Here is a 12,507-nt window from a genome sequence, read left to right as displayed (position 1 = left end):
GCTTTGAATATAGAAATGAATCGCATCGCCATAGCAAATTATATGACTACACCTGCTCGAAACAACTTCAGAGCGGACGGCTTGGCGCGGGCTATACCTAGTATAAAGACTGATATTTACAATTATTTTGAAACAAGTTACATTATATAAATGATAAATTTTGTCGTTAACAGTGTTAAAGTGTCGTTAATTTAAAAGTGTTTAATGAGGCTTTTTAAAATACAATTTTAATTATTATTGTATTCCTTTTTTCAAGAGGTTAGTATATCTGCTGTAAACCGCCGAGAAACTTGCCAAATAATGACAAATATATAAACGCAGGGCACGATTACAGCTCCGTCCGTCCGTTAATCATTGTATTCTTGTATTAATGTATTATTGTTATTCTATGGAAAAATCTACATCCTGAGATGGTGACCGGACAAACGTTATATTATTATTGTTTGCGAATAGATTGTTTACTTATTTGTACTGATTTGTACTCACGTCTATTCGAGGGCATGACTCGACGAGTATCTAACCTTACCATAATAAGGAAAAATAATCTTAGCCAAATACAAAGAATTCAGCTCTAAAAATAAAAAAGTATATTGTCAAATGTCAATGACATCTTGTCAAAAGTGGTGCAATTCAATTTTAGGTTATGTTGTGATTATCAATACAGATTTTCAGGAATTTCGAATAAAATTGAGTAAATACTATAGTAACTTAAAACATATTTGTTACTTTTAAATATCATGTTATCGCGTAATTTCAGGCATATTTGCCGCCGTTATTCTCAGTCAGTAAATTTTAGAACCACTGAAGCTTTACCTGTAAGTAATTGTAATAAAAGGTATAGTTTTAAATTTATATTATGTTAATACATTCCTTTCATCATAATATCTCACAATAGTTTTTTTTCTATTCAATTTTAATAACATTGAATTATGGTTTTTATGTTACCTACTGAATTATTTTTTATTTCAGTCTCAGCACAATGAGAACCAAATAGGGATGTTCTATACGGTGGACAAGGAGACTGTAAAGCAATTGTACGGGCATGGAGGCTTCCCCAAGAGTTTCATGAAGCAGACCAAGACTTTCACGGAAGCGGCGCTGATGGTGCGGCAGCCGGCTCTCGACATCATGGAATGTATAAAGGCTTCTGATTTAGATAAACCGGCTATAAGATATGTTATTTGTATCCTTTTTACAAGCATTCATATAAAAGTTCAACATCTGTATGTTTGTGTTTCCAAATAGTGAATGGATTGATTTAAAATTTGTTTCGTTGCAATTCTGGGCTATATAAAAGACTTTTTATGTATTATCATCCCAAAAATTTTTATAGGTACCCAAAGAAGATATTAAGTAAAAGAATATATTAATGTCTTCTTGAATTTGTTAACACTAGAATACTTTTATCACCGCACAATTAATTGTGCTACAGTTAAGGGTTGCTGGTTTGACCTACTACAAATAGGTGATTTTTTATATAAATCTTGTGTATTAATAACTTCCTTAAGCAAAAAGAGTAGATGGTGAGAAAGGCACTGGCAAATCCTTGACATTGGCACATCTACTACACTATGCACATAAAGAGGGCTATTTGATTGTTCATGTGCCATGGGGTAAGTTTCACTTCAAATATTTTTATTGATGTGGCTTTGCTCACATTTTCAACATTCCCTTTTTCTTATAATTTACTACTAATATATACAGTTATTAAAATCCTTTGCTTAACATTCTGAACTTTTTTATTCCTTAAAATAATTCATGTAATGATGTAACACTTGAATAATTTTCTAGTATCAGAATGGCTACGTCGAGTATTGAGACACAAGGAAATGTCCAACTCTCAGTCGCGTGAGGGGTTTGTGGACTTGCCACTGGATGCAGCTGCTTGGCTGCTACATTTCAAAATCCAGAATCAGGTGCTGCTCAAAAATTCTGATGTGAGTTTCCTAAATTCCTAGTTGCCATCCAATCTTATAGTTATTTATTTTGTTGCAATTTTACTCAAACATAGTTCATAAGACCTTATGTACAATATAGTTAAAGCATAACATGTATATGTCAAAAAGCATAAGTCAGAAGGTAAATGAAACAAGTAAAAATTTTTTGAGTTGAATATTTATTGATTAAATGAGAATTGATTATGTGGAGTTTATAATGTATCTTAAAATTTCATAATTTATCAATATTAGTTGCGGATATCCAAGGAGTATGTGTGGAGTAAACGTGAGAAGACGGAGGTTGGTGCGCCCCTGATGGAGCTGGTGGAACACGGCATTGCACGCGTCAAGTACGCGTGCGACGTCGTTGACGCCATTGTCAATGAAGTCAAGATACTCTCTAATAACAAGCAGTATGTTTCTACTTAGAACTTTTTGTACAAATTCTATTAACTATCTTTAACTATACACTTGTATTCAAAATTGCATTTAGTTTATCATCTGTATATGTATGTAACACTAACATAATAATACTGTTTTAGGTGTAAAACATTTGTGGCATTAGATGGATTCAATAGTTTCTTCTACCCATTGACTCGCCTCCACACTCCCACTAAGAAAAAAGTGAAACCAGAGGAAGTATCTCTTACTACATCCATAATGGAACTCACTAAAAATGATTGGGTAATTAAATCCTACTATTTATATCTCCTTTGTATAAGTTAAATTCTTCACACAAAACTTGAATATGTTTAAAGTAGGATTGTCTATAATCTTTATTTAATTTTTATCCAGACAAATGGCGTAATTGTGGTGACAGCCGATGAACTTGCAGTTCCAGATGATCATCATGAATCACATTTACCTAAATATTTATTATTCAAAAAGGTAATATAATATAACATAACACTTCTTGTAGTATGCATTACATTATTTTAAATAAATCAATTATAACATAAAATTAACGATTTCTATTTTCAGGGCTTTGAACATTTAGACCCATTTGTACCCATTGAAGTTAAAAGATACAACGAAAGGGAGTTCCTGTCTTGCGCCAGCTACTACAGAGACAGGTTATGGCTCAGAGGCCCTCCTGAGATAGAGTCTGAACTGAAGCTCACCAGTGCCTGCAATCCATACAAGTTCATGGAGATGTGTGCTCCACTTTAGAAATTATGAATTACCAATATTATATATAAGTATATTGTAGCAATACATTAACTAATCTTTAATAAATTGTAGTTCTTGTTTTTAATTCAATTATTTATTTACCTACCTACAATGATTAGCATATCTTCATACCGCTACACTTATTCCTAGCAAAATCTCTGATTCAACATGTTTAATATACGCTTTTTGTATATGTCCATCATACTTGTAGCAAATACAAAACATTATTAACATATGAAAGCAGGAAACGTTAAAAAATCTTACTACATCAAAAACTCCAAAATTCACTTTTACATAATTTCAATTGCAAATAAAGTAAATGTCCATCTAGGACATATTTATATTAATTACACATAGATACACTTAAAACAAACTAGGTAATGTTGCAAATTATTGATTTGATCTTGATAAGATTTAAGGGACAAAGCAGTGACTTAGAGTTGAGACTTTTATGATCTGAGGGGAAAAAGGTGTTAGAGAGGAAAAATATGGACAAAACCGTAAAGGGATTTTCATATAAAATACAGAATGATTTTAATAATTTACTTCGATGAACATAATATCTACACAATTGCACTTATTTGGTAATTAAACTTTGTATCCAACAATGTGGCGCTTGCCAATGCATTCTCCAACATAGAACCAGAAGATTACTTCAGCGCCAACAAGCACATTCAGTGTAGCCTGCTTCACGGTCTGGTCTTTCCAAGCGCCGCTCCGAGCGCTGCTCAGCAGCTTGCCGATGCCGGCCCTGATCTGAGGAATCTCGCTTAGCTTGGGAGGGGCCATCTCTACTCTTGCATATTTCATGAAAATGTTGAATTTAGGGCGTGCTTGGGCGAGGGCCGCTGTAAAAATTTAATATTTTCTGTATTACAAACATTCTTTCCAAAATTTTCTCACGATAACATGAAAATAAGACTATAACCAATTTATTTCTAAAGGCCAAAATAACCTTCAATATTATATAAATTACATAACTACATGGAACAACAATACAAATGGTTCTTTTATACTTACAGCCAATTAGAGCCGGCAATTTAGCGGTTGCACCTGCCATTTTTGGATTTAATGAAAACAATTGAAATTCTTACGGCAGGTTTACGCTAGCCCTATTTTCAACTTTCGAACAATTGAAAATTTTAATAAGAAATGTCAAATCTGTCTGCCTTTCGTACTGTCAAGCTGGTCGCCATGCCATTTTTCGTATATGGTAATAATCGGTATGTTAAAAAAAGTTAAATTTAACGCTAAAAACCAATAACAAGTAACTATATTTCCAGAAAATTTCTTTTGAAATTGTATAGTTTAACAGCACTATGTTCACAATAAAATAATTTGTTTTTTAATTATTTTATTTTGGTTAATCATGCAACACTTCCATGCTACGTCGATTATTTCTGTCAACGTCACGGTCATAGACATAGTCACAAAAAGGGTAGATTGAAGTAGATTCTGTATACCGGCGTCCAAATGTTCGGTTAATATTGATTTCCACCAGCATAAAGCACACATTTTTAGTGCGTAATTAGTTTAATAAGTGTAGGACAGAGTTCGCTCTGTTGTTTAAGTAAACAAAAATGTACTCCTACGGTAAGTAAATGTACATTTAGTCGGGTTTAAATTCAGTTGGCGTGGTTGTCCAAGGTAGTTTGTTTTATCGCAACCATCCCAAGTTATCAAATGCCCTTCGTCGACTAAACTTTAAAAAAGGCTTAAATACAACAAAAATAGTTTTAAACACATGTAGGTTAAATTATATCATAACATTATTTAAAAAGGTTCTTGGGCCACGTCATTGGAAAGTCGTCGCCGGCCGATATTAGGTTATTTATAAAAAATATTTGGTACGGTAGATATTTACTAATTTAATTGTTATCAAATAATTAGTTTATAAGTAAACATGAGTATGACATCATAATAGCATAAAGTTATGCTAGATTCTGTAAGTTAACATAATTTTACAATTGTTCCAGCTCTTAGTATAGCAGTACTATGCTTACTGGGGCTAAGTAATGCCAATGTACTGCAAGGCACAGTGGATGTGAAAAGGTTGCAGGGGATCCTCGAGGAGGGAGTGAAGAGCAAGGACATATCCACATTGTACTTCTCCCTAAAAGGGCTCACTATTCTTAAGGCTAAGATACCTGATGTCTGTCAGGTTAGTTAAAAATAGAATGGAGACTCTTTGTTTACCATAAATTATTTAGACACATGTAACTCAGCAAGATTCCTTGCATCAACACAGTAACTCCGGAAGTGTGCCCTGAGCTTTCAGTTAACTCAAAATTGAGCAATAAAATGAAGTGCAACGAGTGCCAACTTGAACTTCAAAGTGCATGGCATTTCAAACCAGTACTTGTAACACCATTTCACTTTTAACACAAGTTGGGCATGAATGGGTTTATCTCATTCACTTGCCTATTGTGATAACGCACTGGTAATGCAACTCAGTACATTTTCAACAAATTACTAATAAGTTTTATACCAGAAAACTAAGAAAACACAATTATATATTAAAATTTATTGTTAAAGTATTAATAATTTGGCTATATATCTTGAAAATGCACTCTTACACTAATGAAGTTTGTTACTTTAATATAAACAGTGACTCTATAACGCTGTATTCAGAATCTGTGTCAATAAGCTGTATAAACATTCTACTCGCTCTCAAATGTGTTAAATGTCATTCAGAACACCTTGAGTTATAGTACTGTGCTATGTGTATGCAATTGCACCAATAAATTTGGTTGAAGTAAGTATACTGAGTTGGTGCATGTGCTCCATGCTTCCTTACACATCACAAGCTCTACTAGTAGACTTCCATGAAGACAACTTAACTCGTATTTTTCTCACATACATGTAATAAGAATAACATATTTATTGCACAAATACTACATCTAAATTCTCTGAGTTTGAAATTTACCTTTAAATCTTAAATACATCAATAGTCATACTACTAATATACAATAAGTACAGTATTATTTATGTTTGCAGGACATCCAAAATGCCAAATATGATCTGAATAATATAGAGCAAGTATACCATCTAACAAACGCAGCTCACTTATCTGGCTGCCAGAACTACTTGAAGCCTGATGTGATGTCAGCCTCCACGCAAATACTTGATAAGAAAGACCCGACAATACCTGAGCTCTACCATGCTGTGTTCTCCCTAAAAGCCGTGGGCAAAGGCTCCATATTTGACAAGGAGGATGCCTTAAAAAATCTTATTCAATTATTGAAAAAAGATGATTCTCCTGCCAAGTGAGTATTAAACTTGTCTTATTTTATAATATAAATATAATTTATGTAAGACTACAGTATGAAACAAATTAAGGAAAATAAATATTACATAAATATTATGTTCTCAAATTTTTTATGTGCATGCTTGTTTGCTTGTTCCCTGACATAGTACAAGTGCATGGACAACCAAACATGAATGGGAACACCTGTAAAGGTAGCATTTAATTGAACTTTATGTATCGTTTTTGACCTATTGTACTAAGAGCCAGTCCACACGGCGCGTTGCGTTGCGTTGCGTCGTCGCAACGAAAAGGTTTTGACGCATAGCCGGCCACACGGGCGCTGCGCCAACGCAGCGTTACTACGACGGAGTCGTAACGCTCCGTCATCGCAACGGCGACGCACCGTTGCGGCGAGCATTTTAAGTAATCGTCGCAGTCATTCTATAGAAAGCATGGATTGGAAAAGACGTCTGACATTGCTGCTATTACTACATCACCGTCAAAATACGTAAAAATAAGCAAGATCAGCTTGCGCGTGCCTTCCTTATCAACGCATAAACAACTGAACGCTGTCGCTCCAGCGACGCAATGAGCGGGGGAGTACCCCGCCCGCTTCGTCTCGGGCGCTGCAGCTCAGTCGCGTATGCGCTGCGTCGACGCAGCGCATCGTGTGTACATTATGATTATTAGTATGTAAAACGACGCGCTACGTCGACGCAACGCTGACGCAACGCGCCGTGTGGACCGGCTCTAAATGCTTTACATAATAAATAAATCTTATACATAAAATTCTCATATCACAATGTTAGTTACCGTATTCCTCCGAAACGGCTTTACCGATTTTTACCAAATTTTATATGCATATTCAGTAGGTCTGAGAATCGGCTACTATCTATTTTTCATACCCCTAAGTGATAAGGGTTGTTTTATATGGCACGTTTGCCGGGTCAACTAGTAAATAAATAAATGTGAATGTGGTCCGTCAGTTACGGGTACGTGTTCGCGATGTGCGAGCACATGGGGTGCGGCGCGTGGACGGCGGCGCACGCGGAGGGCGCGCTGCTGGCGGCCGACGAGAGCGACGCGCGCGCGCTGCACTTCGACGGCGGCCTGCCCGTCACCTCGCTGCTGCTCACCACCATACTGCGGTCAGTGTGCTGCCGTTGTCCATTTATTGTATAATGCATACACAAGTAAAGATTACTCACTCCTATCGAGAAAATGTAACCAGTTTTGACAAGTGAAATTGTCACTATTTTCGTGTTTGACAAATATTAAAAAAATGAGTATTTAGAGCATTTACGAATGAAACGATATTTACACTTAATTTTCACTTAACTGCACATGTCGCCATTGTTCCGCGTCAATTACACCATGACAGTTTACGTCAATTAAACGGCTGACTCATTTGTCAGCGGTTTAAGCCATTTAAAAGTTACAAATCTAAAAGAAATGACTAAAATCTAAATATTGAGTCAAATAACTAGTCATTTACAAGTATAATAAACTTGGTAGCCTAGTTAATATTAAAATTTGGAACCTATAATTATAATTAGAAAATCCAATAAGCAATAGAAATTTTCGTGTAGAACGTACAAGGAACTGAAGAAGCCGTCGCCGCTGACGGAAGAGCAGCGGCTGAAGTTCGGTGCGTACCTGGTGTCGCGGCGCTCCGTGACGTCACCGCGCGGCGCCGCGCTGCTGCTGGACGCCGCGCACGCTCTCGCCGACGACGAGGTAACACGCTTCGAGCTTTTAACACATAATAAACTGTTCAACAATCCCCAACCTTAAGGAGACACAAATGCAAATATTGTTGGGCAAATTATTACAGGTCACATATTATATCGCGAACAATAGTTAATTTACTATCATCATTACACAGCATCAAATTTTATAACAACAATATGCTTCACCCTCTATTTATTGCAGTTAACTGTGTCAGGTTGATTTTAATAATCTATTATTTCCTCAGCCTACACCCATCAGCATCGTAATCAAAGGCAAGAAATATGTGACATCGGAGTCCGATTCCATTGAGTTCTCCATAACGGATCTGATCGGGCGCGCGGTGCGCAACCTCAAGCCCGAGGAGGTGGTGGCGCAGTCTGGCACGCGGCTGGCCGACGACGTCGTTGTACTGTCGAAGCAGCCGCTCGCGCAGAAGCCAAACGATCCGACCACCTATGTTCTCAACCTGAGCAAGATCAGAGCGCAGTACGGCCTCTACAAAATCTCGCTTAGCGCCGGCACCAAGTCCTCCAACGTGAACATCGCGGTGCTCGGGGAGATCCAAGTGAGCAATCTGGAGGTGGGCATCGGCGACGTCGACGGTACCACCAGCCCTAAGATAACCACAATTACTTATCCTAACAAGTTGACTGAAGTGCTACAAGCTGATCATTTGCAAAAGTGAGTAACATGTATTTAAAAATTATTCCGTTTCAAAAATATTCAAGTAACTTTGTTTAGACTTTAAAATTTCTTTATATTTGCACATTTTCTTTATATTTTACATTGCACTGTCACCCTCAAATCATTTATTTTCTATTGGTAAAATAGTGCAATGGAATAAGTAAATAAGATAACAATCCAGATGATTATGAACATGTGATTTCCTTTATCAACTATAAAGCATAGAATAAGGATCGGTTGTTGTCAGGGTGTCAGTGAAGCTGCCGGTGCGCGACAAGTGGGGCAAGGCAGTGCTGGTGCAGCAAGCCTTCGTGCGAGTTGCGCGCGGTAACACCGAGGCCATCTTTGTGGCCGAACCCGATAACACCAAGGCCTACAAAGTTGAACTGGTAAACTATACTTTAACTATCGATCGAAACTGACATATGATTTATAAAATTATGTGCTACTTTGTAAAGCTTTCTTGTTCTATCATGGAAGTTTAATTGCTACCCCTGTATTTACTTAATAGATATACCTTATAATGAGTGAGATAAGGCAAAATTATATTTAAACATGAGACCTACGAAGTCTACGAAATTAGTAACTGTAATAAAGCTTTTTTTTATCAAATTATACCCTACAGGAAATAATAGCTCATAAAATATTTATAATTTAGAAACAATTTGATATCTGTTCCTTCAATGACTGTTTACGCTACAGAACGTGGGCGCGATCGCGAAGCATCTCAACCACGTGTCGGGCACGTACTCGCTGACGGTGTACCTGGGCGACAGTGCAGTCTCCAACCCGATAGCATGGGAGCTCGGCAACATCGCCTTCAGCTTCGGCAAAAACGCTAATGCACTTGGTAAGCAGAAAATAACCATTCTGATGAAGTGTTCAAAATCAAAAATTCACTTTTCTTTCGGTGCGTTGACTTATTAAATTAGTTAAATAAGGTTTGCTTTATAACTAATGTTGAGAAGTTCATTCATCAAAATAAAATAATTGTGATTTTTTTTCCTTGAATTTGAGCCTAAGTACATACCCTCAAATTGTCCATAATTTTATCTATAATGATTAGTGAAATTTAGAACACGAATACTATTTGCACAATATAAGGATCTATACAGTATTGTAACTCGGCCCTGTTCTTGAATTATATACCTACATGGGCGCTGGGCGAGAGTTCGCGTTAGGGCTACAGCGCCTAGAGTATTTTAATTACGTTTGACTTTCTTCTAATATTATTAATTGTAAATTTATATTTTAGCCTTTACATAGCCGCTCCTTAATAGGCGATAGGTTGACTGACATTTTGTTTTAGTGAAAATAATAGGTTATAATAAATAAGTACACAAATTAGTAGGTATGAAAAGTGTAGATATAATTTGTTCATGTTCAACGAAAATAGCTTTTGCTAAATTATCATTCGTATGTAATTTTCCTTTGTCCTTTCCATTTATTTATTTATGAATCCTGGTAATTTGCTCGATAAAAAATCGAAGTTCAAATCTTTAAAAAAAATAAACATATTATGATGGTGTACAGACGCTATATAACTGATTATATAAAAAAAATACTACCCAAAAACTCACACCCACCGCTCATCACTGCGGACATTCGCGCTTGTTCGCATACCGAGTGCATACAGAAATCGAGGCGCGTAGGTATAACTTGCGTTCCGTGGGTTTTGTATGAAGATAGAATACTGTGTAGATACTTATACTGTGCTATTTGTATTAAAATAACACCGAGTCTGGTACATGTAGCAGCGAGCGCGGAGGAGGCGGAGGGCGCGTGGCGTGGCGCGCGGCCGGAGATCGCGCACGCGTTCCGCTCGGCGGAGGCGCGGCCGGCGCGCCTGCTGTCCGACGTGTTCGCGGCCGCGTGCGCCGCGCCGCTGCTGCTGCTGCTGCTGCTGTGGGCGCGTCTGCGCGTCAACTTCGCCGCGTTCCCCTTCGCGCTCAGCGCCGTCGTCTTCCACGCCGCCCTCGGAGGTCAGTTAACGCGTGTACAATTTACCGTCCCGATATTCATATTATACAAAGGCTGTATTGAAATAAAACGTCAGACCGAGGTTTCGAATAATGAATATATTTCTTTTTAACTTTACATTGGGAGAGATATGTCTGTTACCAGCCACTATAAAAGAACGCAACAAACTAAAAAAGGTTTTATACGTATTGATTAATTTTTGCAAATACAAATGGAGCAAACCAACAGGCTGAAATGTAGTCACGAGCATAAATCTATGACTATGGGCACATTAGCAAAATTATCAAACCCAAGATCGAGTTCAGTAATATCTGCCTGCACTAACGCAGCAAAAATATCTGACATTAACATGCAGCAAGAATATGTGATGATAATGGTTATAAAATTATTACGACCACATCACGAAACAAAAATAAGTGACGAAATTAATTTATTCAATTTTGTTATTCCTGCTATACAACTCGAACGTCAAGCCGCGGTCTTTTTCTTTTTTATGCTAACTCATAGAATCGTACCAGCCTGACTGTATAAATAAGAACTTATTATTATAAAAATTATACATTATGAAAATGAATCAAAGTAATTAATTAAAATAATACTCTAATAAAATAATTTGAATAGGTATCTAACAATACACTTTAAAACAATTCCAAAACATTACATCGTATAAAGAGATCTACCCACTTTTTAACGTCAAAAATATATCAAAGTAATATCAAAAACATCGAGCCTACTTCACGTCACATATTTTTGCTACCTTCATGCAGGCAGATACCTCTGACCTCATTCTTGGGTCAGATATTTGGGGCAGCTAATGTGCCCGTAGTAATATATTTATGCTTGTGACTGTATACCTCGTTGCGTGCTTGCTTGAAGTTATATTTTAACTACGAGCAGGCCTAGTTTTTTTTTAATATCAGAAACAAAACATTGACTGTGTCAGCATGTCAACCACAGGATTTCGGTCATACTATTAGGCACAGTATTAGATAAGACTTTACTACGCAAGCATGATACGAGGACTTACTTTAGGATATATGTGGTATATATGAAAGTGACACTCCACTCGTATCAGGAACTGATTATAGATATAGAATTATTATCAATGTATGATGTTACCAAGACAATTATATTCGTTATTTATAACAATCATGTGGTATGCCCTATGCAGCTTCGCTAGCGCTGTACGTGATGCTGTGGCTGCAGCTGAGTATGTTCGAGACGGCGCGCTACCTGCTGCCGCTGGCCGCGCTCACGTTCGTGTCGGGCCACCGCCTGCTGCGCCGGCTCGTGCAAGACAAGACGCGCCACTAATTATATACACCTACTTTATTATTAATAAATTTTAATGTTATTTAAATATTCATTATTGTTTCCATTTCTACTTGTCCCATGTGTACTAGGTTATTGATATTTTTTTATAAAAGAACTGGAGTTACAAAACTATAACATGTACATCTATTTTACTCTTCAAATCAAGTAAGGAAAATGCAAATTCAAGCTACATTATGAAACTATCCCAACAAATCTGATTTTTAGTCTTTCGAAAAATATAATACATAATTTTGTAATATATAATACATGATTGTTTGATGTTGGTGCTATTGTCTATCTATATTTAAGAAAATTACCTCGAGAAACTGATTTTATATGTTGTGAAAAATATAGCCAGTGATAATAACTACTAGAAAAATAATTGATAAAAAGTTAGTTCCAAAATTACTTTTGCAGAACAGCCCAATTTTTAACATTCTGAAT

General features: G+C 36.6%; 3 protein-coding genes across 3 annotated transcripts; 2 read left to right on the top strand and 1 right to left on the bottom strand.

Moving 5' to 3' along the window:
• Nucleotides 1-37: 37 nt before the first annotated feature.
• mRpS29 (mitochondrial ribosomal protein S29) lies at nucleotides 38-3,192 on the top strand. The gene is made up of 8 exons (XM_073091252.1): nucleotides 38-815; nucleotides 970-1,183; nucleotides 1,521-1,613; nucleotides 1,792-1,937; nucleotides 2,190-2,350; nucleotides 2,480-2,621; nucleotides 2,733-2,825; nucleotides 2,919-3,192. The coding sequence occupies exons 1-8, from the start codon at nucleotides 738-740 to the stop codon at nucleotides 3,105-3,107; spliced, it is 1,116 nt and encodes a 371-aa protein (XP_072947353.1). The 5' UTR covers nucleotides 38-737; the 3' UTR covers nucleotides 3,108-3,192.
• A 444-nt stretch (nucleotides 3,193-3,636) lies between these two features.
• Nucleotides 3,637-4,301, bottom strand: ATPsynG (ATP synthase, subunit G). The gene is made up of 2 exons (XM_073091263.1): nucleotides 4,128-4,301; nucleotides 3,637-3,955 (listed from the first exon to the last, which is right to left on the bottom strand). The coding sequence occupies exons 1-2, from the start codon at nucleotides 4,165-4,167 to the stop codon at nucleotides 3,696-3,698; spliced, it is 300 nt and encodes a 99-aa protein (XP_072947364.1). The 5' UTR covers nucleotides 4,168-4,301; the 3' UTR covers nucleotides 3,637-3,695.
• Nucleotides 4,302-4,512: 211 nt separating this feature from the next.
• OstDelta (oligosaccharide transferase delta subunit) lies at nucleotides 4,513-12,113 on the top strand. The gene is made up of 10 exons (XM_073091182.1): nucleotides 4,513-4,700; nucleotides 5,084-5,268; nucleotides 6,105-6,373; nucleotides 7,341-7,502; nucleotides 7,944-8,091; nucleotides 8,330-8,766; nucleotides 9,017-9,158; nucleotides 9,472-9,619; nucleotides 10,524-10,751; nucleotides 11,921-12,113. The coding sequence occupies exons 1-10, from the start codon at nucleotides 4,688-4,690 to the stop codon at nucleotides 12,061-12,063; spliced, it is 1,875 nt and encodes a 624-aa protein (XP_072947283.1). The 5' UTR covers nucleotides 4,513-4,687; the 3' UTR covers nucleotides 12,064-12,113.
• Nucleotides 12,114-12,507: the final 394 nt, after the last annotated feature.

This window comes from Epargyreus clarus, unplaced genomic scaffold (assembly GCF_041222505.1).
Source record: "Epargyreus clarus isolate Ecla_fem2 unplaced genomic scaffold, WU_Ecla_fem_2.2 ptg000003l, whole genome shotgun sequence".
NCBI lineage: Eukaryota > Metazoa > Arthropoda > Insecta > Lepidoptera > Hesperiidae > Epargyreus > Epargyreus clarus.
Note: the sequence above shows the minus strand (reverse complement) of the source record. Positions and strands in the feature narration are given on the sequence as shown.

Excerpts from the sequence above, each read along its gene's own strand:
- mRpS29 (XM_073091252.1), top strand. The coding sequence starts at position 738 with ATGTTATCGCGTAATTTCAGGCATATTTGCCGCCGTTATTCTCAGTCA. Across the intron at positions 816-969 it reads GAACCACTGAAGCTTTACCT|TCTCAGCACAATGAGAACCA; the intron begins GTAAGTAATTGT and ends TTTTTATTTCAG. Across the intron at positions 2,351-2,479 it reads ATACTCTCTAATAACAAGCA|GTGTAAAACATTTGTGGCAT; the intron begins GTATGTTTCTAC and ends ATACTGTTTTAG.
- ATPsynG (XM_073091263.1), bottom strand. The coding sequence starts at position 4,167 with ATGGCAGGTGCAACCGCTAAATTGCCGGCTCTAATTGGCT. Across the intron at positions 3,956-4,127 it reads ATTGCCGGCTCTAATTGGCT|CGGCCCTCGCCCAAGCACGC; the intron begins GTAAGTATAAAA and ends AAATTTTTACAG.
- OstDelta (XM_073091182.1), top strand. Across the intron at positions 9,159-9,471 it reads AGGCCTACAAAGTTGAACTG|AACGTGGGCGCGATCGCGAA; the intron begins GTAAACTATACT and ends TTTACGCTACAG. Across the intron at positions 10,752-11,920 it reads CTTCCACGCCGCCCTCGGAG|CTTCGCTAGCGCTGTACGTG; the intron begins GTCAGTTAACGC and ends TGCCCTATGCAG.